Source organism: Natrix helvetica (assembly GCF_964273705.1).
Source record: "Natrix helvetica genome assembly, chromosome: 5".
In the NCBI taxonomy this organism is placed as follows: domain Eukaryota; kingdom Metazoa; phylum Chordata; class Lepidosauria; order Squamata; family Natricidae; genus Natrix; species Natrix helvetica.
This window is the reverse complement of record NC_138551.1, coordinates 60,270,981-60,297,109: the sequence shown is the minus strand read 5'-3', so window position 1 is coordinate 60,297,109 and position 26,129 is coordinate 60,270,981. Positions and strand designations below refer to the sequence as shown.

Below are 26,129 nucleotides of genomic sequence, written 5' to 3'. Positions count from 1 at the left end.
CAGTAACGCTGGCTAGAACCCACCCCTGGGACAGAGATATTATTTTTGTTGTAATTCTAATTACTGACCTTCCTACCAAGTTGCAAGATCATTAGACATGATGATATAGAGTGCAGTGGTTCCTTTTGCAGCTTCTGCTCTCACAGCTACCCTAATTTAAAGGTTAGGCAAATTAGTGTATAATGGAACTATTGCATTCTGATGGAATCAGATACTGATATGCAAGATTTTGGATTTAGCATTCCCAATTTCTACTTTTTCATTTTTCTTATTTAACTTTGAGCCTGTGTGTATATATAATAGTACAAGTTATGAATAATCAAAGCTACCTTGAAATAATAACCTTTCATTAATGGAACTGGACATTCAAGGACAGAAATGAAAGATGCAAAGGGATTGGAGGGTATGGAAGTAAGTGCAATGATTTGGCTTTGCTATGTTTTATTGTGCTCCTCTCAGAATGAATTCTTTTTTGCAGCTCTTTTTCATCTTGCCCTGTTTTTAAAAAACTTTTAAAAATAAAATCTATACCTGCTTTAAATAGAACAGTAAACTGTATTTGAAGCAAGAATTTGGCAAAATTTCAAATGCCACAGAAGTAATATCTAACCTTAAGTCCTGCTCTTAGTTTGAAAAACTTGATGCCTGCATTTCTAACCTGCATTTTAAAAATGTTTTTGTTTCAAATCCAGCAACAGTATAGTTCTTGTTGAAAAAGAATACTGGCATTTATGTTCACCTACATATTTCATTTTGTAGTGAGCTGTGGCCAATGTGCTTCCAATTTTTCAACCAAGAGAAGCTGTCAGTTAATTTTTCTTTCGGATATTTTTCTCCCTGCAAAGCAGTCATACGTTAGGCCATTTACTTCATATACTTGTTAACATAGCTTGGAAAATTAATAGTTTTAAAATATGACTGTGATTCTGAATGTTTTCCCCAGAGTTTGAAATCTATTATGTATGAAGAACTATTTATACTTCTACCTATTGAGTATGAGTCAGAGCAAAAAAGATTATTATTTTTTATCAGAAAGGAAGTGTTATTCCAAATTTACAAACTTGAATTGTTTATATGAGTACTTTCTTCTTATGAACTGAGTTTCTATTGACATGACATGATGAAAAAAACCTTATCAATAGTACTCTGAATCACCAAGGTAATTAGAAATTGAGCGGTTGTTTGTATACATTATAAGGTTTTGTCCCTTTTCTTTTTTCTTCCTTTTTGAGTTTATAATTTATAAACTTTCTATATATTGAAGCAAAGAGCAAACATCTTTAGATTAAATCACCTGTTGTGCCACCTCAGGAAGAGGATGAAAAAGTGGCTTGCTATGTGCAGCGGTAACTTAATCCATTAAAATGTACAACTCACCAAACAAACTTGTTGATCATGTATCATTGGATTCAATTAAATATGTATAACTAAAGGCATTGTCCTACATTCAAAAGTTTCCGTCTGAGCTTAAGCCTTAGAGTACAAAGTTTAGAACTCTATGAATTTCCTCCAGAAAGCCACAGTATATTCATGGATGATTAAAATCAGTGTATATATTTACAGAAGGGAAGAGCTGTTGTGTACTTACTGGACCTTCAGAAATGCTTCAATTCTGGAGAGGGGCTAGACCTCCAGTCATAGCAATATCATACCTTTCCTTCCTGTATCCTTAGAAGTTGCAGCTAACAAGATATCCTAAAAGGAGGGGGGAGGTTGACCTTACAAACCCTTATTGCAACTTGAGCTATAAAGCTATAAAATTTTATAAAGTTGCAAGTTAGTTCACATCATTTCTCAGGAGCCATGATTTTTGATTTATATATTATGGAGGTTCTGAATCTTGAATGAAGCCCTCAAAATTTCTATCAAAGTTCTGAATTTTCATTTTTAATACGATACCAGAAAATATTAAATTCATGTTATATAATTAATATGACATTAATGGTAATTTAATGAAGCTTACATTTAAATTAAATAAATAACATTTAATTTTTTTAACAGCCTCACCCACATTGGGGAATTTTGCTCCTCAGATGCAACACAATAACCAGGTAGAACCTTAGCTTGAAAAACTGCCGATATCTGCTCTATTACATTGAAATTGATGTCTCAAGAAATGCTAGTCTTATTATATTTATATGACCCTTTGTCCTCTTCTCTTTTGCTGCTCATGCTTCACTCAGTATAGACAGCATTAAAATATAACCACAAAATAAAATAGGTCAGGGAAATAAAGTGTATTAAATACTAAATGAAAGCCTTCTTAAATAAAGAGGTTTTATAGAGCACAATTATTAACATGTCATGCTAGGAGGATAAGGAATTCCCTAATTTAAGTGTGACTAATGAAAAATCCATTAATGTTGTTCTCTTCAGCCAAACCCATTGGCGACTTTACAGGCATCTGACATCTTTATTTTTCCTTCAAAAAGAAAGAAAAAACTATTTAAGAAATTCATAGCAACAAAACATGTAATTGACATTTTGTAGCTGAACAAAGAGAACAAGACTCTGAAAAGAATCAGCATGTTGTATGCGGCAAAACTGGGGCCAGACATCATTACTGAAGAAATCAACATTGATGATGGAGAATCTTGTACGGACACAGAAGTTAGCCCTGGAGCCTGTGACTCAATGGAGTGCCAGCAGGTAATAAAAGGTGAGTGCTTTTCTGAAGATTAGAGCTGGTTTGCATTTTCAAAAAGTGAACATGAAGATCCAGTTTCATTGTAATAGATACCCTAATCTAAGTTTCCAAATGTGTTAGATTTCAACCCCTCTAATCCCTCATTAGAATGGCCAGATGCTCTGCTCTCTAGGAATAATGGCAAGTGAATTCCAATTCAGCTGAAAGCCACCAGAAAAATAAGACTATTACACTGTGAGAAATGTACTGAACATGTAGCTTATTATACCATTTATATGCATTGTAGCTGGCACTTATCAAGTGCACTTCTTTTCCTCATTGTAATGTCCAAAAAAATGTTGAGAGATGTTGAAGTTGGCTTTTGTTGTCAGTAGCCTTGTTGTCCAATAGTTAGGGTCAGTTCTTAGTTCAGTTCAGTTCGGTTCAGATGTATAGTAGCTACTTATTAATTTATGACAGAATTTACCTCACTCCCTTCTAAGACTGGATTTCTATGCTGATACCTTCCCATGTTTCTTGACTCTATATTGTTTACCTTGGGCTATAACGCATAGGACTCAGGCACCTCCACGGGGAATCACTAGGGCAGGGGTGGCGAACAAGTTCGACAAAAAGAGCCAAAATTTTAAACTGTGAGAGTCAGAGAGCCACACCACGCAGTGACCTGCCAAAACAGACAAACACTCACACAAAAGCATATAATTTTAACAATAATATATTAAACACATAATATAACATGCTCAGTCAGGTGTTTTTTGTTATAAATTTTTATAAAACCATTAGAGCTGCAACGGAAGGCAACGGAAATATTTTTAGACACAAAGCTTTTGACAAGTTAAAATTCACAGTAAATGGAATAATCTCTACAATCTTTTAATATGGAAAGTCATAGGCAAGGATGGGCATTTTCTCTTTTATTATTTATAATTGGTTAGGACAGGGGTGTCCAAACTTGGCTGGGGAATTCTGGGAGTTGAAGTCCACAAGTCTTAAAGTTCCCAAGTTTGGACACCCCTGGGTTAGGAGGTCCTGGCGGGCCAGAACTGAAAAGGTAAACAAATATTTCAGCTAAAGATTCAGGTAGAAAGAGATACAAGATGAAATGCTATGCAAATGATATAGTAGTAACAATTATGCAAACACAAAGCTCCATAAGATACTAATGGCAGAATCCAAAGATTTTTGGCTACCTTTTAGAGATAAAAAATTAAATGAAAAGTAAGATAATAAGGCATTCAATTTTCAATGGAAAAAAAACATGAAAAGGGGGATTGGGATATGAGAAAAATATAGTGAAATATCTAGAACTCTTATTTAATAGGATATAATAATAATACATTTGAAAACAATTATAACAAATTATTGAATGAAATGAACAATTCCTTGAAACTTAGATATTATCTAAGATAAATGTTTTATTCCAAATGGCACCAACTGGAAGCTGGGTGGTGGGGTGGGGGAGCAAGATTCAAAATCATACAAGACTCAAAAGAAAGATATAGAGGAGCAGCATTTCTTAATCTTAGACTGGATTACAAAGCAAATTGTCTTAATCTTATTTAAAGATAAAATTTAACAATCACCTCTGTGGTCCCTTCCAACCCTGTGATTCTATGGGTTTGGTATATCTACAAATGATTGGCAGATCACCAATCTTTTCCAACTTCCAGTATTTTAAGTTAAATGAAATGTTAAAAATTTAGAAAGATCTCTGCCATAGCCACCATTCTGATAATTGCTTGTCTTTTAACTTCAGTATAATGATTAATTCATTGCATTTGAATTAATCTATTTCCTTGGACACTTTGATCTCTAGTAACTAAGATATAAGTTTGTATTTTTTAAAATATAGAATACTTGATTCATGATGAGGTGCAATAGGTGACTGACAGTACTGCTACAACCTTCCTCTGACTACTTAGTCTTAGCATTTTATTCTGATTAGCAAAGTTCAAGTTCTAAGGGCTGGTTTTTTTGTATTTTTTTAAAAAAATGGACTCCACAACCCAAAGTCTCCATTCCCCTAATTATTACCCATCTTCCACTTCATCTTAACTTAAGACTTCATCTTAACTTAACACGCGGCTCGCGGCCAAAATAAATGAGGCTCTTTGCCTCTTACCATTATTTAGTATGCTGTGGCTCAGATCGCGCGCTAAACCCGGAAGTACGGTCGACGCAACGACGCTTGCCTGGAGCGTCGTCGCGTCGACCGTACTTCCGGGTTTAGCGCGCGATCTGAGCCACAGCATACTAAATAATGGTAAGAGGCAAAGAGCCTCATTTATTTTGGCCGCGAGCCGCATGCGGCTCGCAAGCCGCGTGTTTGCCACCCCTGCACTAGGGGAATGATGAAACTGTGCCCCTTTTGTAATTGTGTCATGACATTCAGGCAAATACTGAACAAGAGTTTGTTTCATCAAAATGTTGGAATGTGCATTTTTGTGCAACATTTGGATGAAGCCTCCAGCTTCTGCTGAAAGACGTGGTGTAAGGAGTCAGACAAACCAACCTAAAAAAAACCTAGAAAACTAAATAGATTTCTGAAGATGGAACCTACCCATTCCTGATGCAGAGCCCTAATTAGTGGAAGTCCTATATTGAAAGAGGACAGCAGCTTGCTTAGAGGAAGTGACAAGCTTAGAAATCAAAACAAGACCACACTAAACTTAAACAGAAGCAGCAAGAACATAATAGGACTTGCCAGTAGGACAGCAAAAGTTCAGATGCATTGTTTTGGATTGGCTGACAAGTGTCTGCATCATCTTTAAATCAGAAGGGGGAGGTTAAGCCATTGGAATTAGATTAAATAGCATAGCATAATCTTTTGCAGTTCAGTTGTTGGCTTAAATCAAGTCAGTTTACTGACTTAAACCAAACCTCATTCATAGACTCATAGTTTCAGATTCTGTACTGCTTTTGCAGGCCAGCCTTCCATAAAATGGGGATTATGATACTGAATAAGACAATGTATTTAATGAAGAAATTCATATACAGTTCATAGCATGTTGAATTAAACTATGTATTGGCCTCTATTTAGGAACTCTAGGAAAAGTCACACCCACTTCCTTTTCTCGCTTTTTTTCTGCTATAAAATTGATGTTTATGAACAGTTTCTGATAATTCTGATTATACTGATTACCTTGAAACTAGCCCAGTTTTTTTTTTAAAGTTGTAATTTTAAAATTACTTTTGTTCCCCCCTCCCTCCATTTGCTTGAATGGTATGGGTTTTTCCCCCAGGGGAGGGGCTACATTGATTTTTATTTTTTTTCATGAAACGATTATATACTTTTATTCTAACTGTATATTGTTCAGGGTTATGTGAACTGGGAGTATTTAAAGCTTAATTACATTAAAATGTAGCACTTTAGTATTATTTTGTAGTGCTAAATGGCACGCAGCTGTTTACTTTTATGTGCCTTAATTTTGAATGCTAATCTCTCTAGGTAGCGATTTCCAGTTATGGATTTTGGCTCTATTATTTAGAATGATGAAATAGGAAAATAGAAAATGAGATGACAGCTATTACAGTAAAAATGCTGAATAAGCAAATGATTTTTGTGTCTTCCTTTAAAAAAGAAGCTTCCTCCAAAACTGAGAGATAACTTCTGTAGCTGAGTTGAGAAACTTCCCTTTCAGGGTTGAAAATCTCCATGATGAAACTCAAACTCAGATTAAAAGGCTAATTAACCATTCTTGTTTGTGAGAACATCGACATGTGAAACCTCTGCATGCTTAATAATTAAAGAAACAGTGAATGCCTTTGCTCTTCAGCTTTTCTACACTTATCCTGTTCCTTTTTGTCTTAAAATGAAAAATGAACGGCCACTGCTCTTCTTGAAAATGAAGATCTGCGAGATCAAATTATCTCACTTCAAGAGGAGAAGAAGACTGCCGTCATTGAGCTGGAAAACCTGAAGGCCACCTTTGTAGAAGGAATAGCAGAAGTAAGTATTTTAGCCAGAGGGCTGGAACCACTGTACAGGCAGCCTTTGACTTATGACCGCAACTACGGTTTTTCCATTGTAAGTCAGCCAGGTTGCAAAGTGAGTCATCATGTGACCAGATGCAATTTTATGACTATTTTTAATGTGGTCATTAAGCGGTTCCATCTTCCTTAATTGGCTTTTTTTTTTTTTGGTCAGAAAACATCTAGGAAGTTTAGAAGTCACAGTCACATGGCCGCAAAATACTGCAGTCTGCTGTAAATGCAAGCTGGTTGCCAAGTGTTCAGATTGTGATTATGTGACTGAAGGGGTGATGTGATGGTTGCAAAATCCTTTTTCCAAGGTCATTGTGAACTTTGAAACATTGTTAAATGAACCTTTATAAATCGAGGACTACCTATGCATGGTCAGGATGTTGCTACCTGGTTGTTTGTTATTTATTTATTAATCAAATTTATATAGTTGTCCATCTCCTGAAAAGTGACCCACTATATAAGTGAATAGATTATTCTAAATTGCTGAGATTAGAAGCTGTGATTTTTATGGTAGATATTATGCTAGTCAAAGCTAAAGCAAGAATTTTAAACTATACATCTTAATAATATCCTGTCCCTTTGTAAGCTGTCTTGCTAGCTAAATCTTAATTCTTCATAAGCAAGGGCTTTCTCTGCATGAGCTGCAAAGTATTTAATTGCTACCTCTCAAGGCAGGCTCCATTTAATATAGCATTTAAATCATTTTAGCTGTTTTAATACTATTTGGCTATAACCTTGACCAAAGATATTAGGAAGTAAATAAGAAAAGGTTGTTTCAGATTGCTTCTTTAGCTGGAAATTCTACAATTATTTGCAACTTGGTACAGAAACTAATACATCAGTGAAATAACTAAGAATATTGGTACACTCCCACATTGCTGTTATTCACTTAAAATTGATAATTGGATTGGAAACTTAATAGATTTAAGCAAAACTTCTTGCAATGTTCCTAGCATCATTATTAGTGTTTAAATTTCTCTGATAATCTCATTATTTGGCTCATCTGTTTTTCAGATAAATAAACTAAAGGAACAAAATGCAGTCCTAGCATCTGAAGTTCACAACCATCACAAGGTGTTGGAAAAATGCAATCGAAGTACGTATACTTGCTTAATGGAATGCTTAATGGTAATATTTTAATATCTAATGTTGCACTGATGAGTAAACGAGATGGACATAGATAACTGATGTAATAGAGATCCAGTGCAGAGACAGATCTCTGAATCTACTGCACAGATTCTACTAGCCAGAGATATGTTAGGCTTTTAATGGAAATTCTATCAATATGTGTACCTATGAATAATTAATAAAATGTAGATGTATTTATTGCAAATTCCCACATTCCTGTTATCTGATCTTAGAAGCTAAGATCAGGTTTTGATCCACTTGATAAGAACTTCTAGATATACGTCTGAGACAAGGATTAGAGTACAATAAGTTACTGCCACATTCTTGTGGATATTGTAATAAGCATTGTAACTATAAAACTGACCAATCATCCTGACATTATAGAGAATATATAAGAGGTTGATCAGAATCAGCCATAAAATCCAGGCAAATTCTCACCAGATTTAACTTATCTTAACTAGAAGATGAAAATTGCATCCTTACATTTTCTGCTTTCTTGTGAATGCCAGAGAAAAAAGGATGCACTTTCATATATTTAAAATTGTTAACTTGATATAGTAAATTGGTGCAGGGACATGCCATGAGATAAAAGCTGTTCTTGGAGGTGTGTAATAGTCACTTTCCAGAAAGCACTGTTTCTCTTTGCAATTCTACCAATCCTCAAAACAATCTTATCAGTATAGTAAAGGTAAAGGGTCCTCTCATACATATGTGCTAGTCATTCCTGACTCTAGGGAGCGGTGCTCATCTCTGTTTCAAAGCCAAAGAGCCAGCGCTGTCCGAAGACGTCTCCGTGGTCGGCATGACTAAATGCCAAAGGCGCACGGAACGCTGTTACCTTCCCACCAAAGGTGGTTCTTATTTTTATGCTTGCTTTTTTACACGCTTTCGAACTGCTAGGTTAGCAGAAGCTGAGACAAGTAACGGGAGCTCATTCCATTACCTGGCACTAGGGATTCCAACTGTTGAACTGCTGACCTTTCTGATTGACAAGCTCAGCATCTTAGCCACTGAGCCACCGCGTCCTGCCCTCTATGTAAGACCATAAATCGTGTACCAGGGTTACATGATTAGAACCTTTCCTATCCAGCTATTGGGTAGGATGAGAAACAGGCCTTGCTAACGGTGTACTCAATGCATTCTTCTGAAACCCAATATTCAAACATCAAGCAAGCTTTCAGGAGAGATAAATACTATTAACCATCCTGCATTTTATACAGTGTATTCTGATATATTTGAAGAGCACTCTATAGTATATTTTTCTATCAGTATAGTACTCGATTTAATAATGCGTATGTTTACACAATACACTTAGCCATATTTATTATAACCATGGGAGTCTGGTTATGTGATGACTTACTAACAATAGCATCTCTTAGTGACAGAAAATCCAGTTGAAATGATAGTCGTAAGTTGAAGACTATCAGTACTGGATAATCATAAGATATTATCAAACTGATGAAGGCTAGTGTACATTTATACAATCAAGCAAGAATAGGGACGGAAATGTAAAACGTGTAGAGTCTTAATGAAGTTTTCTATGGCTAATAGAAACGAAGGTCCAGAAGGATTTGCATTGCTGACCAGTTTATATGCTTTAACCCCCCCCCCCCCCCCAAGATATTCCAATCATTTCCAGTTGTGTATTTAACACTGGGTAATAATGGCAAGTTTGATTGTTTTTTCCTATACCTGTTCATAAATCTTTGGCAACAATGCAATTGATTTAGATAGAACTGTATCTGAGGAACACTTGACTACCTCGTGCACATACTTATATATTCAGGTATACTTCTAAAATGAACTCTATTATTGCACTATTTGTGTGGCAAGACCAGTATAAAATATAATAATGTCAAAATAAAAGTTCCCCTGATTGCCTGGAAGAAACTTTTTATCACTGCAAATGTTTCTATATACCCACATTAGATCATACTATGTATAGTATAATCATATAGCTTTATCTCCTATCATTTCTTGTGATTGCATGGAACTTTGCTGCCACATGTTAGACTGTGGAAACCATCATCTTCTAGACCAGTGGTTCCCAACATGGGGCCCACACCCCACAAAGGTGCAATTTGATTTTTTATGGGGGCAATTTGAACCTTGTTTAAATTAAGTTAATGGCCTTTTAGGCTTCCTCTGCATGAGTAGAATTCACTTTTTGAATAAAGTAAGTATTATATATCGGGGGGGGGGGGAATCAGGATTTTAAAGATGCTTAGGTGGGGCATGGCCAAAAAAAAAAAGGTTGGGAACCACTGTTCTAGACCCTGAAGTATGCTTACATAACAGGAGCTGTAAGAATCTAAGACAGTCAAATCATTACTCACTATTAGAACTTATTCAAGAAATGTAATAATCAAAACAAGAAACATCAGGATGACTTAGTGTGCTAATTGCTACTTCATTCCTTTTAAGACCTTGATATATTTATAACCTTGGCAGTTGGATCATAAAGTATTCTATTCCCCATTCAATAATCCCATCAATACTTATTTATAACAAGTGGGAAATACAATCTGAATTCTATCATGACTACTATTCAGGTTACTGACTGATAGTTAATGATTTAACTAAAACCATATACAGATTAACTAGGCTTAAATAAGATTGTTAACCTTTAATGATTTTGGCAGAATTATAATGCCAAAGTATTCAGAATCAATAGCATATGCCATTATTATGCATACTTAAGCCATTATGGCGCAGTGGCTAGAGTGCAGTACTGCAGGCTACTTCTGCTGCCTACCAGATGCCTGCAATTCGGCAATTCAGATCTCACCAGGCTCAAGGTTGACTCAGCCTTCCATCCTTCCGAGGTGGGTAAAATGAGGACCCAGATTGTTGGGGGCAATACGCTGACTCTATAAACCGTTTAGAGAGGGGCTGTAAAGCACTGTGAAGCGGTATATAAATTTAAGTGCTATTGCTATTACTGCCTCATGATAAATCCAAGGGACTTTATACTTCCAGTTAAAAAGAAAAAATAAAAGCTAAGTCTCCTGTGCAATCATGTATGCAGGTGCCCTAATCTTTCACAAAGATTTCATTTCAACACAGTGGATAACACTTTGTTGAGTCTGGGGGAATTGAAAGGTTGGGTTCCAGAGCCTACAGCCTGGACCTCTTCTTCCTACGAGTACTTTTTCCTTCTTCCTCCCTCAGGGGCATCTGTGCAATGCCCCTGTATTTATCCCTCCTTCTCTTTTCTGATCTTGCTGGGTCAACCTAGTCATGAGATTCCTTGTGGCATTTCTTTGCAGTGAGCCATGAATGCTTCTCATGCAAGACTAGTACCCAGAGATGCAATTGAGAAGCCCCCTTTCTCTCTGCTTCCAGCATACAGAATGGAGAAGCTAGTATGAACTATTTGATATGAGTGGGATAAATCTTTCCATCTTCAGCTGAGTCAGCCTCACAACTGGGTTGAACTGGCAAGTTCCAGTGTAACGTACAGATACATTATGTAGTTTTTTTTGACTTGGCAATAGTGACAGTTGGCCCCAAGATCAAAGTTTGTTGTGAGATCCTTTCTTCCAGACCCAGTAAACGGACCATCGTGATATTTTAGGAAGGAGGTTATGTGGAAGAGCCAAGAAATGGCCACATCTTTTACTGTTTTAAGTATCTGTTATTAGATGTCTCTGACATCACTGGACCAAGTCATCAAACTTCTGTCTAATTTGCCATGGAATGTAAAGTGTTTTTAACTTTACCTTAAAGAAACTTATTTCTACAGTCATTTTTCAACATCATTTTTCAGTCTCACTTTCTAACCTTAAAGGGAGCCGTTTGTGGGCAATCAAAGATTGTCCCTCCTTACTTCTAACCGAGCTAGCTTCACTGAAGTACACCTCCCATTCCACTTTAGTACATATGTCAAGTTACCAGTGGTGGGTTTCCAATCCTGTTCCAACTGTTACGGTTGGAATGGGGCCGCCGGCGTCTGCATGGACGTCCGCAGCACGTGCATGCATTATAGCATCTCCGCAATGCTCCAGCTGCTCCACGGATCATTGTGCAGGTGCTGTATGCGCCATGTGTGTGCGCATGCGCGGTAGCACAGAAGCTTTAAAACACAGGTAACGAGCGCGGGTGGGCCCTACAGAGTACCATACCGGAATGGTATCTGGCTCTCGTACTGGGGCGTACCACCAGCAACCTACCACTGCTAGTTACTAATATAATTAATTAAATTTCAAACACTGTAGTAGAAAAGAAGAAAATATCTTCATTACAGCCATATTGCTACACTTTAAATAATCTTGTTTCATGGCATGTTTCATGGTTGTGTTTTGTTTCACCACCGCGGCTGCAACTGTCTGCCCTTCCTCCTTCTCACCTTCCCTTTCATTTCACATAGTGTCTGTACTAGCAGTAGACGAGTATGAAGAACTCCAAGTCAACTTTGAGCTGGAAAAAAACTTACGGGAGAGGGCAGAAAACTTTGCACAAGAGGTACGGAAGTTAATAGCTTTTTCTGATAAGAGAACGGACCATAGCAAGCATTTTTAAAAATGTTCTAAAGAAACAATGGCTTTTTTCAATGCCAGCTCTTTTCTCTTTAGTTCTCTGTTTCATAAATGGATACTTTATACAGGCTATGTGACGGTATAAAGATGGATTTAATAATAAGTTAATAAAAATCATGCTGCGAAGTTATCTTCAGATGAAAACTCTTCAATTCTGCAGTAAATGGGTGTTTATTATTCTTATGGTTACTTGGGGAATTTCTATCTATATTTGACCTTGACCATATTTCTCTGACTTTTTGGTGGAGATCTTTTAACAATATATCAAGTTACAATATCCAGCTTCTTGTACTGAATGCCAATGTTTTAGTGTCAAATGTATTGTCTGCTCATGTGTGAGCCTTCCTTTTAAAGTGACAGGGCTCATACTAGAATTGCACATATGGCATATACTGTATTACATTGAGATTGACTCTCCTACCCATAAATTCACTTTTTTTCTTTTCCATGAGATGGGTTTTTTATTATTAATTAGTGTACATTCTCAAAGAGACTGCTGTGCAGGCAAATAAGTACCATATCCTCTCATTTGATTATTAATTATGTACAATAATTTTTCATAAATTGAAATACCAGTGTCTATTGTGCCACACTGTTTGAAGTAGTTTACAATACTCCAATAAACTATAACATTAAAGCCGTGATAGAGGGACATGGGCGACATCCTTTTGTACTTCTTGTTTCTCTAAGGACCTAGAAATGCTGTTTTATCCTGTTGAAAGATTTAGTTTTCCAGGGCGCTGCTCTGGAGAGTACAAGCAAAGGTTAAATACAGCCAATCTGCCCAGAACTGAATTGAAACTTTAAACCATGCCTCCTGTGCTGCTTATCTTCAGTTTTTTTCAATTCAGCTAGCCCAGTGGACGCACTTTAAGTTTCTCTTCAACTCTAATAGATTGCTTGGACTCTCAATTATATTACAGAAAGGAAAGATCGTGTATTTATTGGAGCAGGCTTGGTGAGATCAATTTACTTTAATCCAATTTCGCCTTTCTCTCGCCCTTGATCCTCCCGGTGTCCCGTTCTTACACGGGCCCCGCAGGGTCACAGACAACTGTTGGGGAGGCGCGTGTGTCGGACTGCCGATGCCAGCGCTGCCGCAGTCGTTGTCCGTGCTTTTTACAAGCCGGCGTTCGGCGTGGCCCCTCAGGGCTTTCCTAAGCATTAGCGGCAACTTTTAAAGCGTTTGGAGAGGCGGCAGGGAGTCTCGATCTCCATTTGAGCCGCCTGTTTCGTTTTCGATTTCGATTTAACTGCATGCCACAGCTGCTGAAGCCTGACTCATAGCAGGAGCCGCGTGGAGACCTCATTGACCGGTCGGACCGGCAATCTGAGCCCCCAGCCTTTCGGACTGAAGCGGCAAGTGCTTGTGGTCGCCTGGATCGCAACCTTACTTTCCTGCAGGCGCTGGGAGCTGGATTTGCTTGCGCCATAATCCTGCCTGGCAAAAACTCTTCCTGCAACCTTCTGTGTCTCTTCCTGAGCATTTGGCTTGCGGTGGGCTACTGTGAGGTGGTGAGTGGAGGTGATTCCCTACCTGTCTCATTTAAGGCCCTTTATTAATGCCATGGCAGATCAGACCCCAGAAAACCCTGAACCAATGGGGGTTTCCTCCAGAGCCTTCGCCAGACTGGCTGGCAAGGCTGCCAGGGAGGCCATTAGAGGCACCAAACCTTATTCCAAAGCCGGGCCTAAACAGGGATTGGGGCAGGATAAGGATGCCATACGTCGCCAGAAGGCCCTAGAAAAACATTTTTCCAAGGCCCAACAACAGGCCCAGGCTTTCCAGTTGGTGGACCCTCAGGTATCCTCCAGTGAGGTTGCCCTTGCCCAGGCCCAACCTATCCCCGATAGCGAGGAAGAAGGCCAGTAATTCTCGCCTACGGCTTCTTTGGCCATGGCAGTCTCACCAGGCCCCTCTATGGCAGATCAGGCCAACCTCTTCGCCTGTCCTTCAGACCTGGAGGAGGGGCCAGCCCCTTTGGGACCCTTGTCACCGCAACTTCCACCTCCCAGGCCTGGGCCCGCGCTTCGCCCAGTGGAGGACCAGGGGCCTAACCTTTCAGCGGAAATGAAAGAGGTCATCAACAGAGCTATTTCTCAGGGCATTGAAGCGGGCATGCAACAGAGAGGCAAACGCACTCACAAGACCCGCCATCTGGAGCCCCAGGCAGCTCCCAGTATTGCATCCTTCTCCCAGCCTACTCAGTCCCCCCATTCCTCCTTAGCTTCGGAGGATTTGGCCTGGGAAGAGGAGGAGGACTTATTATCTAGGCAGGAGCCCGAGTTCTCGGGGGATGAAGGTGGTTTTTCCGAAAAGCCTACCTTTTCGGGCCTATTTAAATTGGCCAACTTCAAAACCATCCTGGATAAAGCTAAGGTAGCGACCCGCATGGGGTCTACCCCCTCGGCTCCGACGGCCCAGGACCCAGACGATCTATCTGGGGACCTTTTTGAGGAACCAGTGTCAGCCCAGGAGATAGTCCCAGTTCCCAAACTATTCCTCAACATGGTCCAAAGGCAATGAGCGCAGCCTGCTACCATGGCTACCCCCAGCAACAGTGATAAAAAGCTTTATACAGTAGATGCCAGCCTGGAGGATTTGCTTAAGTTACCTCCAATTGATCCTCCCATAGCGGCACTCACTTCTACATCCGTTCTTCCCCCTGACTTGTTGGAGGGGCTCAAGGCAGAGGACAAAAGGACCGAGACTGCTTGCCACAAAACTCACCAGGTGGCAGTATGGGCGATTTAAGTCGTCCGCCTCAGCCTCCTTCCTTTCCAGGGCGGCCCTGCTTTGGTTGAGGCAGTTGCTCAGGAAAATTCCGGCCAAGGACGCCAAGTTGAGGCAGGATATCAATAAGATCATGGAGGCCACAGAGTACACCGCCGATGCCACCCTGAGCTCTGCTAAGTTTGCCTCCCGGGTCCTGGCATCCAATGTCACCACTAGACGCCTCTTGTGGCTGAGACACTGGAACGTGGATATGCGTTCCAAGTGGAAGCTTGTCACAGCCCCCTTTAAAGGGGACAAGCTCTTCGGGGAGGTCCTGGATCCTGTCCTAGTGGAAAACAAGGACAAGAAGAAGGTGATGCCATCGGTCTCTAAGAAGTCCGATCAGAAGGGTTCTAACTCCTACAGGAGGCAGCCCTTTCGGAACACCGAACCTTCCACTAGCTCCGCCCCATTCCATCGGGCGTATCCCCAGCAAACTGATCGATCCCAGGACTGTCAGTCAGTCCTTTCGCGACAGGGGACGCCAGCAACACTACTCCAAACGCCCCTTTCGGGGGGATCTGGTTCACGTCCCTTCAGGAGATACAAATGACCATCAACGGTCAGCTCCCATAGGAGAGCGTCTCCAGTTATTTTACGCCAAGTGGGAGCAGATCACGTGGGACCAGTGGGTCCTACAAACAATCCGCATGGGCCTCACCTTGGAGTTCCTTTCCCTCCCCCCCCCGCCACTTCATCAGGTGCCCCGCCCCTTCATGCCCAGTCAAACGGTCCCTCATGGAACAGGAGATCAGGCATCTCAGGGATATCAGAGCCATAGAGGCTGTTCCGGTGGGTCAGGAGGGGACAGGTTTTTACTCAATCCTGTTCCTGGTTCCCAAAAATTCCGGGGGGTGGAGGGGAATATTGGACCTAAAAAGGTTAAATTATCATGTAACCTGTCGAAGGTTCAAAATGCAATCCCTCCAGTCCATCCTGGGATGCATCAGGCCGGGGGATATATTGACATTCATAGACCTCAAAAGGCCTACCTCCACGTACCCATCCGCAAAGCCCATCGCCGGTACCTGAGATTCACCTACGCAGGCCGCCATTACTAGTATCGAGCCTTGCTGTTCGGCCTATCATCAGCTCCCAGGACATTTACAAAGGTCCTCACAGCGGTGGTGGCCTTCCTCAGATCCCATCCAATAAGACTTCACTGCTACCTGGACGATGTCCTCATCCAGTCGTCATCCCACCAAAGGCGACCAGGGACCTGGAGTACACCATCCAGGTACTTCAAGACCACGGGTTCTCCATAAACCTGGAGAAAAGTCATCTTCTTCCGACAACCAGACTACAACATCTAGGGGCCATCATCGACACCGTCTCCTGCCGGGTCTTCCTGTCCCCGGAGAGAGTGACCAGACTCAGGGAGAGGGTCGCACAAGTGCAGCGGTCGCACCTAGCCAAGGTGGTTCAGCTGTCTCAGCTCCTAGGCAAGAGGATCTCGTGCCTGTCCATCATGCCTTGGGCAAGACTCCACTCCCGTCCGTTCCAGTGGCTCCTGCCCCCTTACCAAAGGGCCAACGAAAGCAGCTCGACGAGGTTAATCCCAGTCTCCTCAGAGGTACGGTGTTCCCACAGGTGGTGGTTGCCCCCTGCCCTGATGAAGGGGTCTGGCGCCTAACACTCTATGGCGTCAGGTGACAGCTATTTCCACCATTCTGGCTCCTGATGGTCATTCCTCGCTCGGCCTACATCCTACCATTCTCAGTTTTCTCAGGAGCGCGACTAACCTGAGACCCCCAGTAGTTCACAGGTATCCTTCCTGGGATCTCAACGTTGTGCTACAAGCTCTTATCGGTCCACCATTTGAACCACTCAGGACTGCCAGTCTCAAACATCTGACATTTAAGACAGTCTTTTTGGTTGCCATCACCTCAGCTCGTCGTATTTTGGAGTTAGCTGCCCTGTCTGTCAGAGAGGACTTATGTTTGATTCGACAGGACAGGGTAATTGTCAGGCTGGACCCGTCGTTCATTCCCAAAATCAACTCCTGGTTCCACAGAGCCCAGGAGGTGGTAATACCGGACTTCTGTCCGCATCCTAGGCACCCAAGGGAGAAACGCTGACACTTGCTGGATGTGCGCAGGACGATTCGCAGGTACATCAAGCGCACGGCGGGGTTTTGACGCTCTGAATCGCTCTTCATATCATTCCAGCCTGCTTCCCAGGGCAGGAAAGTGTCCTCCTCTACGATCGGTGGGTGGCTGAGAGCCTGCATCTCCCTTGCTCATGTCCTGCAGTCCAAACCTGTGCCTCACAACATTACGGCACATTCGACTAGGAGCACCGCCACCACGGCAGCCTGGGCGACCCAGGCTCTGATTGAGGAGATCTGCAAGGCGGCTACCTGGACTTCATTGTCTCCATTCATCCGAAATTATAAGTTGGACACCTTTGCATCAGCGGAAGGGGCGTTCGGGAGGCGTGTGCTTCAAGGCATTCACACCAGCGGAGAGACTTTGAATGCTGTGGCTTCCCGCCCTAGTGACAATTAGCTTGGGCATGTCCTTTGCTTGGACTCTCCAGAGCAGCACCCTGGAAAATGACCATTGTCTTACCTGAAGGGTCATTTTCAGGGCACTGCGAAGGAGAGTCCACCCCACCCTGGGGTCTCGCTCCGCTGGTGACAGTTCGAACGTTACGGTTCTGGTTGTTTTGGTTTGTTATTGACTTGTTTCCATTGTTGGATTTCTCAGCGCGTAACAGTTCCACGTCTTCATTGAAAAAATCTGAAGATAAGCAGCACAGAAGGCGTGGTTTAAAGTTTCAATTCAGTTTTGGGCAGATTGGCTGTATTTAACCCTTGCTTGGACTCTCCTTCGCAGCGCCCTGAAAACGACCCTTCAGGTAAGACAATGGTCATTTTCCCATGATTCAGGTGGAATGTGTTCAGGTGGAATTGGTTTCAAAGAGGATTTATTCTATGGATTACATCATTAAGAATGAAATCAGCAATGTTTTGCTTCTGGGGTGGGTTGAACTTGAATAATTCATCAGCTGATTTAAACATTTAGGAACCCTCCAGTATTTCATTATTCCTGTAAATTATTTGGAAAATAAATATCCAGTGGAAAATAGATATGTTTATAAAATTGAGAGCTATTATGACCATAACATATCATGGAAAAGTAGCAATTCATGAATACCATAATGTTGTCTCATAGAAGGTTTAAGACAACCTTGAAGCCTTCTTCAGTCCTGATCAGCAAAAGTCCGTTAAAGTTACCAGAGATAACAACATATTTATTTTAACCTTGATTGTAAAAAAAATGATTTTTAAAAATTGATATTCTTTCCTTTTACTTTGAACAATTTTTATTTTTAGTCCATTAAGATAATGTCTTGGAGCTTGATTTGTTTTTGTTTTTTCATTGTCTCGTCTCATAAAATTCTTCACAGTTTTAACAGGACTCTTTAGCAAATCCACTATAGAAAAACTATCCAGATCATTCTTTTGATTTTCTTATTTATATATCCCTTTTGACTATTAAGGCTGGTTTTATTTGTACTTCCAGTATATCATCTCTTTCCATATCATTCTTGTAGCCTGTTATTTTTAAATCCACTTTCAAATCAGTCTCCATCTTGCCTGAAAATACTTAATTCTCTTCTGAAGCATCGTTTAAACACAGTCATAGAATGGCAGAAATTCCTAAAATTAACCTGTTGGTCAATTGTTCTAAAATATCTTTTAATAATAGAGTTTGCTTCATTCTGTATTAGTGAATCAAGTGTAAGTGTTCTCTTTTAATTGTAATTTTTAGTTTCTCTTGGTTCCCTCTAGTGTTCAACCTCAAAGTCTCATCCTATTGTGTTTTTTAAAGAGAATTCAAAACAAAAGCATTTTTCCACGGAAGAATTCTTACGATTGATTCCAAAATCATTTTTAAAAATCACTGTGGACTCTTAATGTTTAACTTTCCAAAATCAAGATTCTAATTAACCTTTTACTGTTTATTCCAAGAGAAAACAAGTGTCCTTGAACTTTTATTTAAAACTTGATTCACTAAGGATTGAAGGAAACTCACCCATTGCTGTAAAACCTATTGAGTCAAAGATTCCTAATGGCTGATCAGCAGTTAAACCATTTCTGAAAGTCATTACAATAGGAAGTTTGCAAACCTTTTCAAAGGTGCTGACTGTAGTTTGAGCAAAAAGATAGCTATACTCTCAGCTCCCAAATCTCCAAACTGCTGATTTTTCGGTTTCCTCCTAAGGAACACTGTCAGTAATCATAAATCCTCTCCTTGTCCTGAGAGAAATTACAAAGAGCCATTTCTTCATTACATTACGGCCACCTCTATTTTTTCCTCAGAAGTCCTAGTCATCCTTATTTTCTGTTCTCTCAACTCCTCATAATGCAAAGGACTTGACTGAATGATGATTGTATTGGGAACATTAAGCAATAATCATATCAGTGGTGTTAATAATTCTCATTCTAAGCCATGTTTTTTTCAGAATATGAAATGTGCAATGACATCAAAATTCAAGCTCCATCCCTTACATACAAAAAAGGGTACGGTTTGTGTCATTTCATATTTCATAATTTGTCTTCCCTGCCCTGTCAACACAGGCAATTAGTTCCAGAGCCTTCCAATTACAGAATTGTTCTTTTTAAAACAATATACAATTTTATTGGAGCTTTTACAAAGAAGAGACGTCTAATCCTCAATAGATTGTCACCCAGAAGCAGAAATACATTATTTTTCAAGCTTGTGAGAATGTCCATAGTTCACTGACTTTGTTTTATATTTATGGTAAAACTATATATATTTTAACATGCTTGTTTTGGGGAGCTTAGAAAGAATAAATTCTGTCATCTATGTGAACTCCATTTTAATAGCCATGAAGAGAAAAAATACTGTATTTGTAGAAAAGACACTGTTCGTAAAATCAATTACATGTGTTGATGGTTGTATACGATGGCATATCCCGGCATCATAACTTTTTTTAATGTGTAGGGAAAAAATGTGTCCTACATGATTGTGCAGTCTAAAATAATACGGACAGGGATGAAATCTGAGACTGGAAGTAGAAAGAAGACAGAAGGAATTTGCTTCCTTTCTTATCATTTAATTCATTTTTTTCTTGATGTGTGTAAAAAGAAAAATTCCATGTGTACTATGTAAATAATAGTTTTAAACTATAGTGACTATCTTTAACTTGGTTACTTACAGTGTCCTTTTCATTATAGGTTCCCTAGTAAATACTAGCAGACACTGTGTTTAAAATCCCTATAGTGAATATTTGCATGCAGAAAGGTCAAATTCTGTTATCTGCTTTTTGTAATTGTAAAGAAAAATACTTATAATTCCAAACATGACCTTCTTGTATAGGAATTTTGCTCCTTTCATAATAAGATTGCATGCTATTGATTCAGAGATATCAATGCACTGTAATAATAATAAGCTCTATAATAACTCTTCATTTAGATGCATTAATGGTTTTTAGGTTACTTTGTAATAGCTGGTCCATTAATACGTAATATCTTTCTAAATGGACTGAAAAACCTGCACTTACGGAAAGGTTCTTATGTGTAGGCTAATCTATATTGAAAAAAAAGAAAGAAAAACACCTGCTCCACAGTATAACCATAATTAATATAACATTCCATAGTTTCAGCTGTCATATGCAGGAATTGATAAGGTTAGGGTACGAGCGTGTTTATCTTTAGAAACTTGAATCTATCACCTGCCAAACATAATGGGAAATTTAACTTATCAGACAAAAAGACCAAGATAGATATCAGCGGTAAAGTAATCTAATATTTTTAACTATTTTCAGGGAACCTGATGTAATATGTTACCTGTTTCACTTATCACGTAACCTATTCTAATTCAAATAGGATAGGTTATATCCTAAAGTTACTGATAATAACTAGCTAATGTAATTGACTTCCAATAACTGCCACTGATTTTCCCCCTAGGTCAAGAAAAGAAGACTTTATATTTTTTTTCTAATGAATAAGCCCGTCAGTAAACACTGATCAGCTTATTTTTGCCAATTATCATGGGTTTTAAGATACTTTACCAGAAAGGATATTAAAGAACATGATCATGAGAGCTGCAACCAAAACTGTAATTGGCCACCTCTATCTATCTATCTATCTATCTATCTATCTATCTATCTATCTATCTATCTATCTATCTATCTATCTATCTATCTATCTATCATCTATCTATCATCTATCTAACCATCCATCCATCCATCCATCCATCCATCCATCTATCTCTATTTTAATACAGATCTACACAAACCTAGAACCATGATTAAATTGGGACTCATTGATAAATCTCCTAGTGACTGGCGATTGATTAGCCAGAGTGCGTGATCTCTAGTAGTTTATAAAACTATAAAATAAAAGTTCCTTCAAGTTCCTTCATTTCATAGACACTTTCACAAAGTTTTCTGATGGTCTTTCATTCAACTACTAACTGGTACTAACTAGTCTGATCTTGTTTAGCTTTTCAGAATATAGAGGAATCTGCATTACATAGCAAGAATCTCTCTCTGCAGAAAATAATTAAATTGCTGTTATCAGGAAAGAAAGAAAATGGGCATAGATTTGTGAGTTAAATACTTTTTGCAGAAACTCCAGGGTTTTTTTTTAGAGTGCCTGAAAGAGCTCCTGACACCTCTCCTCTCCTCCCTATTTAAGATCATATTTAGTTTTGCTTCAGTTACACTGCCCTCTAAGAATGTGCAAGCAGAAAAGCAGGCTGGGCTTCCGCTTGGAGTTCACCCAAATCTAAGCAATTGGTATGGTCTGTGTGACACAATGAACTATCTGTTAGGTAGACTAGTATGGGAATCAAAATCTATTACTCACTTCTGTGTCCTTCCCCATCTAGAAACAGGAGATTGGAAAGTAATAGGGAGTATTTTTCAAAGCAATGCATAGATTTTTTTCAGTAAATAAATGCATATTCAAGTATCTGATTTTGTATTTTGTTAATAACATTATATTGAAAGGTGGTATGAATCAGCCAGCCTACTGTGACTGTTATTTTATCTGGTAAATAAACAACATGGGACCATAAATAATGGACATTTTATTTCTGTGGCAGTAATTTTAAAATGTGCCTCTTCTTTAACTACCTTCTGGATCAATTTTCAGCAATTTAGAAATAATTATTATTTGTTTAGTAAACAACATGGTCCAACATAGTGCCCTTATGATATATTGGACTATATATGCAATCACTCCTCTTAGACCAGGAAAGCTGTAAAAAACAAAAGATTTTATACATAGCAAACAATAGTTTTACAGTATAAATCTAACCTTTATTTTGCTTGTTTATTTGACTTTTACTCTGTCTATCTCATGAAGGAAAGACTAGGAGACTTACAGTCAAATAATTAAAATACCATTTAAATATTAAAATCTTAGTGAATAAGAATCATACAGTTAAATATTCAGATAAAATTTGTTTAACCACAAAGAAGAGAAAGAGAGCATGCCTCTTCTGCAGCATAGGTGGGATAGTCTTAATTCCATCAGGATGAACTGCTCCCTCAGATTAAGTATAATTGCTTTACTTACTGATAATTTGTAATAAATATATATTGTCTAACTCTAACACATTGTTCATTAACAAGATACATATGAAACTACAGTAAGTGAAACCAATACATTTTGTTGTTATAAGATTTCTTAAATATCTTACATAGAAAGATGAAATCAAATCATATATTTGATTACCCAAAGTCCTTTCTGTGTACTCTGGTATCCAATATCCCAACACACTTATCAAATCATTTCTACACATTCTGAATTTTATTAAATGCTTTTCATAATTGAAGCTCTACTGCTTTGAAACCTTTTAATTCCTTCCTCTAGTATTTCAGTGTTTCCATAGAATATATCCTACTGACAACTCGATCCAAATGCAAGAAAATTAAGTGCATTTTCTATTCTGGTGCTATTTTAGGGATTGTCTCCACTCCATATTTTATTTGGTCACTTGAGATATTTTCAAAGCAGTCAATGAAATTATACAAGCAGTCTTCTGATGCCTGACATAGCTGGACTTCTAGGTTGTTCTAAAAGGAAACTAATGTTTCCATGCAGTCTGTTCAGATAAATGCAGTTTATTAAATAATATATTTGACATGTTGTGTGGTTGTGTTTGGTAGATGTTTATTGAACAAAATAAGTTGAAACGGCAAAGTCAGTTGCTGCAACAAAACTCCACCCCTGATGAGCAGCTTTCAAAAGCTCTAGGTGAAAATGCCAAACTGACTCAAACGCTGGAGGAAGAGAGATTGCAATACCAGCAGAAGGTAAGAAGGCAGCTCTCACCTTAAGACATTTACTATTTTAGTTTCCATGCAGTACATCTCTAGCTGATATGTTGGATTAGGCTGAATGCAACTTTCGCAGGTAGATTGTTACTTACAAAGCTGAATGTTTGATATAGGTGTAAAAAATGTTTCTCAAAGATAATGTTAAGCATCAAATTTTATGTTGCTTTGGAATTCAAATATTGCTTCATCAGGCCTTCACAATATGTTAATTAGTTAAGCTTGCTCACTGTAAATATGGCCTTCCATAACTGAGTAAACCTCTTGCTTTGAAAGCTAGTTTTTCCCCAAAATAAGACCTCCATGGATAATAAGTCCAATCAGGCTTTTGAGCGCATGCACTAAAATAAGCACTCCCCCCCAAAATAAGCTCACCCTGAAAATATTGCAACACAGCAGCAGCCATGAGGTGACCACGCTGGTATTCTGAATATATAGTAGGACATAATCCCAGGTTATATGCTTACCAGAGTGCATCCATACTGTTTAAGGTACTTGCAAAACCACTTTTTGGTTTGGAAGGGAGGTTATTTAATTTGGACACTATTTTAAACTGATGAGTCAGATTCTATTAAATAAAGAAACATGCCAGATGGACAAGGGTCCTGGGCGGTCTGAGCATCAAATGCTTAAAACCACCTCCTATTCAGATGCTCAATTCAAGTTTAAATTGTGATATAATTGTCTAAAAATGAATCATTTAACAACTCAAGGAAATTAACCTGCTTTAATATAAAACTAGGAACTCACTAGTCATTGTGCGTAGCAAATTAAATGTCAGACTCTAGGCTTCTGCTTAAAATGACAAACTACTCTTTTCCTAACATATCTCATAGTCTCTTTAGGAAGATTTGTTGAGAAGAAACAAGAATTTTAGTGTCTGAACCATTTTTCCTATAAAGCAACTATATCCCCAAAGTGCATTAAGGTGGAGCCTTCTTCCTTTTCTTTTATTAAATTGGCTTTCTGTAAATTGGCAGATCTTTTCACTAATAAGAAAAAATATTTTCAAGTGATGTTTACATCTTAAATCTTTGCCACTCTGGAAACTTACTATTACATAAAGCTGCACAACAGATGTTAGCTGATAACTTTCCAAACAATTCCAAATTATAATGCTTTATTTAAATCAAATAATGTTTTTAAAGAATAATATATTAGCTTGCCTTTCCAGACTGCATGCAATTTGACTTTTCCTTCCTCTCTTGAATTTTTGTTCCTTGCCCATAAATCCCTAAATGACTTTGAGATCTGGTCATGTTTGGGAGAACTAAGATGTAGTGATAGAAGACAAAATAAATAATCTTGACTATTTCACTGTAGAAAAATTAAAAATCATATAAATGGTTTTGAATAAATGGCATAAATGTACAGACTGATTTCTAGGACATTCCTTTAATATTAACTATTACACAATAAAATTGAGAACAATTAAATTCTGTGTCAAAAATTAAATAATTGGGTTTTGAGGAATGCTTAGTTCAGTGGCAATCCTGTCACTCATATATTAGATATTCATTGTGATTTTATATTTGTCAATATTAGATTAAAGAATTGGAGGAACAATTATGTAATGAAGTTTTGTGCAAAGAAATCAAGTCCCTTAAACAACAACTAGAACTTCTAGAAGAAGAAAAAAAAGAATTTGAGGAGAAGTGTCAGAGTGCCGAAGAACAAATTAAAAACTTAAAGCATTCAGGTAAGCTAAATAAATAAAATAATGTTAGATATTTAGAACCTCATGTTGATGATATTCTAAATATTATTAAACATTCTTAACAGAATTTAGCCATTTGTGCTTAGCATTAATTTACTTTGTTATTTCTTAACATGCAGTCTTCAATGTGATGGGGGTTGTTAAGCTACATTTGCAGCCAAAACATCAAGACTCTTCAGTAAATTTTGGTACATTGCTGTTATTTAACCAGATTAAGTTCATTGCATTTTGCTCCCACTGAAATCAATAGGATTTAGATTACAAATGACCAACTCCTTTGGTTTCAGTGGAACAGAAGTTCAATTTGCCTGGTTTTGTCCTTGGAATGTTTTGACATATAATTGTGATTTATGATAGCATCCAGTGAAAAAGAAAACTTCTGTAATACCTGAATAGGAACACTCCAGAAGTGAAAGCCACGAAGAGGTTTAAAAAATATAAAATGGTATTCGTCCTTGGAAATTATGATTATATTTTTTAAAAAAAATGTTTAGAACTTCACAGTTAGTTAGAAAGCATGGGATGTGAAGGTTTTGTTTCCCCCCTGTTGTTTTATGAGCCTTCATATGATTGACATTTTAAAAAATAAATGCTTTGTCAAAGGCTATGCAGAAGAAATTAGCTTTGCAACTCCCATGGGTGTTAATGGCTAAAATCCATGGGAACTGTGTGGCTAATTCCCTGCACTTCAGGCTAAACATTTACCCCTCACTATCTAACTGTTGAAGCTGTCTGACTTGCTGGCTATTATTTGTCCAGTTTATAGGCTAAAACAAGACAGCAGAAGCACTGACAAAACCACTTAAAATACATACAGTGTGAATCAACTACTGTGATTTAGTTGTTACCAAAGAATTATTTACCAGGATGGTGCCTGACCAGCTTACAGCATCGTACCTATTAAGTGCTAAAAACTGTAATTTACTACTCTTTATCTAAGATTGCCATTTCTTAATAAATTCAAAATAAAGTTACCAGCAGGGGAAGTAATGTTTAACTATCCTAAAGCAGCTGGATTATGTG

General features: G+C 38.5%; 1 protein-coding gene across 2 annotated transcripts in view; it reads left to right on the top strand.

Moving 5' to 3' along the window:
- The window catches only part of SHTN1 (shootin 1), a 90,426-nt gene that overhangs the window by 32,256 nt on the left and 32,041 nt on the right, over nt 1-26,129 (top strand). For both annotated transcript variants that reach the window (XM_081954477.1, XM_081954478.1), the window contains exons 5-10: nt 2,491-2,659; nt 6,499-6,596; nt 7,646-7,727; nt 12,129-12,223; nt 23,222-23,368; nt 24,935-25,088. In XM_081954477.1, coding sequence (XP_081810603.1) covers nt 2,491-2,659; nt 6,499-6,596; nt 7,646-7,727; nt 12,129-12,223; nt 23,222-23,368; nt 24,935-25,088 — 745 coding nt within the window. The remainder of the gene's footprint in view (nt 1-2,490; nt 2,660-6,498; nt 6,597-7,645; nt 7,728-12,128; nt 12,224-23,221; nt 23,369-24,934; nt 25,089-26,129) is intronic.